At 61.5% G+C, this 6630-nt stretch overlaps 1 protein-coding gene across 1 annotated transcript in view; it reads left to right on the forward strand.

Moving 5' to 3' along the window:
• Window positions 1-5826, forward strand: part of ZNF407 (zinc finger protein 407) — a 313149-nt gene extending 307323 nt beyond the window's left edge. Inside the window, exon 9 of the mRNA XM_081150243.1 lies at window positions 3460-5826. Coding sequence (XP_081006369.1) covers window positions 3460-4772 — 1313 coding nt within the window. The 3' untranslated portion in view covers window positions 4773-5826. The remainder of the gene's footprint in view (window positions 1-3459) is intronic.
• Window positions 5827-6630: the final 804 nt, after the last annotated feature.

Genomic DNA, 6630 nt, shown 5'->3' on the forward strand with positions numbered 1-6630 from the left:
GGAGCCACTGGCGAGCCCGGCAGGCCAAGAGCTGGGGGTCCATGGACAGCACATGGACCAGGGTCAGCAGCGCCCTGTCCACCCAGCCCGGCCTCTGAGCTCTGAGGAGAGAGAGAGTCAGGGAGGGTCACAGCTGAGAGGATGACATGAGAGTAGGTTCAGGCACCGTCCATTGAGCATCCCAGCCCATTCTCTGTAGGATCCTGGTGCTTTAACCTGGTCTCATGGTTCTTCTGAACTGGAACCGCCCGGAGGCCATGTATTTCTTCCCTCAAGCAAGGGGGCAGGGGTAGGAGGTCTCCACAGCATGACGCCCCAGGCACGTCCACACACACCACAGGCTGGTTCCTGTGAGGCTCTCCTTATGCTCACATAACCTCAGGACAGTCCACAGAGCCTTGGGACACCTGTCACCAACCACCTGCCATAGGTGTGGAGCTCATGGAAGCTCGTAGGGAGCTGGCTGGTGGCCACCTCCGTGGTCACCATTGTCCTCCGCTCTGCTAGGAGAGTCAACGAGAGGACACAGAGGCACACTCGAGCTTGCTGAGAGTTTATTTTATTCAATTACAGTTGACGTGCAGTGTTGTTTTGTATCAGTTTCAGGTGTACACACAGTGTTAGACAGTCATCGACTTTACAGAGCGTTTCCCTGGTATTTCTAGTCCCTGCCCTGCCACCATCTATGGTTGTTACAGCATTGACTACACTCCCTGTGCCGTATTTACATCCCCGTGATGGCTCTGTGACTGCCAATCTGTACTTCTGGATCTCTTCCCTTCACCCAGTCCCTCAACCCCCTCCCCTCCGGCAACCACCAATCCGATGTCTCCATCCATGAGTCTGTTTCTGTTTTGTTTGCTTCTTTTGTTCTTTAAATTCCACGTATGTGTGAAGTCACGTGGTGTTTGTCTTTCTCTGACTGGCTTGTTTCACTCAGCATAACACCCTCTAGGTCCCTCCCTGCCATTGCAAACGGTAAGATTCCACCCTCTTTATAGCCGGGTAGCACTCCACCGTGTGGTGCACCAAAGCTCTCTGACCCGCTCGTCTACCGGTGGAGGCTTTCGTAGCTTGGCTATTGTAAGTAATGCTGCCAGGAACATAGGGGTGCATGTATTCTTTCAAATTGGTGTTTCGGGTTTCTTTGGAAATATTCCCAAAAGTGGAATTGCTGGGTCGTAAGGCAGTTCCATTTTTAACTTTTTGAGGAACCTCAATACTGTTTTGTTTTCCATAGTGGGTACACCAGTCTGCATTCCCACCGGCAGTGCACGAGGCTTCCTAGGTGGCTGTTTAGCCAGACTCATGGGTGTTTTGACACTTTTGAGATGCGACAGTTTGCTTCTGCCTGGCTGGTGAGGGCACAGCCAGGCTTGGTTCGCCCACCTTTGTCCACCCAGCCCCACTCAGCTTCTGCCAGCCATAGGATTCCATGGTCACTGATGTGTCAGTGGGACTGTCTGCTGCTGGTGATTGTCCTGGTTGACCACACAGTCTGCTCCTGACCTAAGCGCCTGTGGCCTCACAGCCCGTCCAAGATCCACACTATAGAGTTCTGAGAAAGTCAGCGTGAATTGGTGCTGATCTGTGCTTAAAGTGGATTCTCATACGGTTCAGTTTCTCACTGGGATGAGAGCTTCAGAGGCTGACAGAGCACCGGTAACAGAAACTCAGTCCTGAGAACACACTGTGAGCTCCGCTCCTGCTGGCCCTGCAACATAGGCCGGGGGCGGGGGGAGGGAGCACCCTGAGGTGCCCTTGCCCCTGCCCAGCAGGTGGCTCCCTCTGCTGGCCAGTGGAGGAGGGCACAGCGGTGGCGTCCAGTTAGTCCTGACTGGTGAACAAGTGGATGCAGACGGCATGTGCACCGCGGCCCAGCGCTGGCATTTTTAACTGGTGACATGTGACTCCACCTGGGAGACCATGGCCCGGTCTGTGGGAGCTTGCCGTGCTCTCCGCCAGTGTGACTGGGCACCTTCTGTGATGCTGCCTGAGAGGCTGCTCCCCCAGGGGCGAGCCTGGCGGGCCCCTGCTTTGCCTGGACTCTGCTGAAGGAAATGCTTCCTTACAGGAGGCGCCCAGGTGGTAAACAAAACTGCCGTCCTAGTTTAAGGAGCGCCAGCAATAATAATCTACTTTCCTAACCCTTTCCTTTCCTTGGCAAGGAAGCTGCTTTTAAACAGCCTACATGGGGGAGTGAAGCAGGGCCTCCACAAGGCCCCTGGGGGTGGAGACGTGGAGGGCACTCGGAGGGCGCTCTGTAAGGAGGGAGGAGGCGGCCTTAGGGAAACGGGTAGAAAATTTGGGATTTACAGAAGAAAATAGGAACTCTATTTAAAGTCAGTCTGTTTTTTTAATGAAAAAGATTATAATTTTCACTCATATTTCCAGCTGTTAAACACCGGCCTGGATGGCGGGTCACGCCGGGGGTGCACTCGCTCCGGCCCCTCGCCCGCCTGGCATCTGCCTGCCTCCCTGGCGTTCGCCCTGTTCTCTCCGCCCCGTGGTCCCGGCTCCATTTCTGGGGCGTCCCGTCTGCAAAGCAGAGGACAGCGCCGGCCTCCAGCCCTGAGCCCGGAGTCCCGCCGCGCCCCGCCCCTGGGCCCGGGCCCTGGACGGCTTCGCACCGAGGTTTCCGACCGCTGGGTGCCCGCGAGTCCCGGCCGCGCTGCCCGCCGCCCTGGGTGCCCGCGAGTCCCGGCCGCGCTGCCCGCCGCGGTGGTTTACCGATGGCGCGCTTTTTATTTATTTATTTAATACATCTTTATTGATCTCAGAGAGAGGAAAGGAGAGGGAGAGACAGACAGAAACATCAATGATGAGAGAGTCACTGATCGAGCCCGCAGCCCGGGCCTGTGCCCTGACCAGGAATCGAACCCGGTCGCCTGGCTCCCAGGTCGGCGCTCAACCGCTGAGCCACCCCGGCCAGGCCCGACCCCGCGCCTTCAGAGCCGGGGAGCAGGGCGCTCGCTCTTGGCCCAGGCGCGGGGAGACCCTGTGCGCCGGGCGCTAGGGAAGCTCCGTCGCCCGACTGTGCTGATGGGCACTCACCTGCCCCGCTGGGTGTGGAGGCGGCAGCGGGAGGGACCGGACCCCCTGGGCACCGCGGGAGGGTGGGCGTGGCGGGGCGGCCCCGGCAGGGGGCAGCAGGGGGCAGCGGGGGGCGGCGGGGGGCGGCGGGGGGCAGCAGGGGGCGGGGGCAGCAGGGGGCGGCGGCAGCCGGCGGCAGGGGGCAGCAGGGGGAGGCCCCAGCAGTGGGCGGCAGGGGGTGGCGGTGGGCGTCAGGGGGCAGCAGGGGGCGGCGGGCGGAGGCCCCAGCAGTGGGCGGCAGGGGGCGGCGGCGGGCGGCGGGCGCGCTGGGATGGGCCGCCCCGCGGGGCTCGGCGCCCGCGGTTGAACTCTTACTCCAAGACCGGAACGCGTTTCGCTGGCTCTGACCGGCCCTGTCTCCCGCAGGCATTGTCTCCAAGTCCTACGAGTGCCGCCTGAAGGGCCAGGGAGCCACGTTCGTGGAGACGGACAGCCCGTTCACGGCGGCCGCGCTGGCGGAGGAGGCCCCGGCCAAGGAGCGGCCGGCGCGCGGCCGGCGCGCGGCCGAGCAGGTGCAGCAGGTCATCATCATCCAGGGCTACGACGGCGACTTCGCCCTGGACGCCTCGGTGGAGGAGACGGCCGCGGCCACGCTGCAGACGCTGGCGCTGGCCGGCCAGGTGGCCCGCGTGGTGCACATCACCGAGGACGGGCAGGTCATCGCCACGGGCCCCGGCGGCGCGCACGCGGGCGGCGGCGTGTCCGGGCCGGGCCTGCCCGCGCAGGCGGCGGGGGAGGCCGCGCAGGTGGTGGTGCTGGGCGGCGCGGTGGAGAGCCACGCGGGCCCGCCCCTCGGCCCCGGCGGCGCGGCGCTGCAGCAGGCGACCAAGCAGGAGATCCTGGACCTGGGCGAGGCCGCCGTCGCCCAGCCCGACGCCGCCTCCGCCCTGGACGCCCTGCTGTGCGCGGTCAGCGAGCTGGGGGGCGCGGAAGGCAGGGCCGGGCCCGAGGACAGGGGCAGGGCCGGCCGCCGGGACGTGCTGGTCCAGCTGCCGCGGCAGGAGGCGCCCCCCACCGCCCCCCAGCCCGAGGCCGCCGAGGTCCACGTGTTCCCCGACGTGGAGGGGGGCGCGGCGGGCGAGCCCGTGGAGGTGCTGACGCAGGTGGTGCGGCCCGCGGCCCTGGCGGCCTCGCAGGAGCGCGCCCAGGCGGCCTTGAAGAAGGTGGTGCAGGGCGTCCTCCAGTTCGCCGTGTGCGACGCGGCCGCCGCGGGGCAGCTGCTGAAGGAGGGCGTCACGCAGGTCATCGTGAACGAGGAGGGCGCCGTGCACATGCTGGCCCGCGAGGGCGCGCAGATCCTCATGCAGGGGGCCGGCGCCCACGGGCCGCCGGCCGGGCTGGCCGAGCAGGACGGCGAGATCTCGCAGATCATCGTCACCGAGGAGCTGGTCCAGGCCATGGTCCAGGAGTCCGGCGGCCACTTCCCCGAGGGCGCCACCCATTACATTGTGACCGAGCTGCCCCCGGGGGTGCAAGACGAGACCGCCATGTACTCCCACACCGTGATAGAGACGGACTCGCAGGAGGTGCTGCAGGCCGGGGCCCCGCTCAGCGCTGAGGCCGTGGTCCCCAGTGGAGCCGAACAGTTGACAAGCATGGTCATTTACACCCAGGAGGGCTCTCCTGCAGCCACGGTCATTCAGAGCCAAAGAGAGAGTCACGAACTCCAAGAAGCCTAAGGCACAGGGCTGAGTGGGAAGGTCAGCACACGTGGGGCAGTGTCCCCCGAGCAATGACAGCGGAGCTCTGAGGAGCCCTGAGCAGCTCCCTCCGGAGGTCCCCACTGCTGCTGAAAGGCGTGGCCCTGGGACCCCCCCACCCCCGCGGAGGGGCAGGCCGGGTGCAGCCAGCCCCCAGGGATGGGGCTGCAGAGGGAGGCAGGGCCCTGCACCCCAGATCTGCTCTTTGTTTGGTTCTTCTGTTAAGGGTCTTTCCTTCAGTTCTGCCTGTTGTGCGGAGGAGAACCTTGAGTTTTCTTTTCTGCACCCCCCTTACACACACACAAATGTTCTCACATTTCAGGTCTCAAAGGGCTGTGGCCCGGGTGGAAGTGTAAGCACAGTGTTTGTGGCTTGAGCGTCTGCTCCAGCAGCCCAGCCTGTAGCCATTTACACTTTTATTACGTATTTGGTTAAACTACAGCCGCAAGTGTTAGGGTCCTGATGTGCCCACCCCTGTTCATTTTGTTGCAACGTGTCCCAGACCAAAGGAAGCCTGTCATTTATCTCACCTTCAGTTTGTTCTCCGGACACAGCAGGTGCATTCAGAGCTCTGGTTGCTTCCTGCTTAAGGGAACCCTTCTAAAGCCCATGGTTCGGGAAGACTCAGGGTTCATGGTTGATTAAAACGCACCCTGGTCAGGACAGCCCAGTGTTTCCGATTTTGACTTTGTTTCATGCAATAAAGTCTCTATGAAACATGCACTCTGGAAAGTAACTGTTCATACCCACATTTGGCTTTTTTTGACACATTTGCATCAACATCATTGTTGCAGGATTATTTGTACTTTATGTCCGTGTGCAAGACTGACGTTAACAGCAGCAGGACGCCCCCGCAGCCCGCCGGCCCAGCGCTGGCTGCCTAGTCGTGGGCTCTGCGGCGTGGAGTGCGGCTTGCGTCGGCCACTGTTTCTCGGGACGATTGCTCTTCCTCCTTTCCCGAGATTGTAATATAATCCCTGCCCCACGCACAGGTGGTTTTATTCTGTTTCATTTTTCTTTGAAATAAAACGATAGCGTTAAAGAGAATGATGTTGTATTTCCGCATTCCACCAGTGGGCCGCTGTGGAAACTGGCGAGAGCGCGCCTCTGTCTGACACGTGGCCCCCCACCCGCCTGCCCGCCGGCAGAGGCACTGGCTCCCCGGGGACTCCTCTGCGGCCGGTGGGCGCAAGGCCCAGGCACATTCTGGTGGCAGTAACGTCTTCTGTCAGGGCTGAGACCTGAAAGTCAAGAAGAACAGACCTGAGCACAGGAGGAGAAATGGTCCCCTTTAGTTTAAATAGAAGTGCCGCTGGGAACACCTTCCTGGGCTGACGGTGGAAACGAGCTTCCTGAGAAGCCGAGCCCTCTGCCCGGCTCCCAACCTCGTCACTGCTCAGAGTCCTGTCCATCCCAGGGCCACCTCCCCCTACCCAGCTACCCGTCCCCCAAAAACAAAGGTAAGATTTCCATTTCGACACTGAGGTTCACAATTAGCTGAGTATGACTTGCTCGTGTTTGTTAAAAATGGCAGGCGAGCCAGCTCTTAAACACTCTTCAGCAAGCAGTGACAGGATCAGCTCCCGTTGTTATTAGGATGAAGGTGACCTTTACAAACCGATGCCCCTCTCCAGGCTTCTCATACATGTTAAAAAGAAAAGGAAACAGAAGGAGGGGCATGTTTCTCGGTGGAAGTACTTCCTTGTGCTCAGCGCCCCCCCCCCCCCCCCCCCCCCCGTGGCCTCGGTGGGTGGATGCTGATTCCTCCTGCGCTCAGGCCTGTACCACTAACCTTTCTGCCGCAGGCCCGGCGTTGACACTGACACGCTGCAGTTTA

This window comes from Miniopterus schreibersii (genome assembly GCF_964146895.1).
Source record: "Miniopterus schreibersii genome assembly, chromosome: 10".
Lineage (NCBI taxonomy): Eukaryota > Metazoa > Chordata > Mammalia > Chiroptera > Miniopteridae > Miniopterus > Miniopterus schreibersii.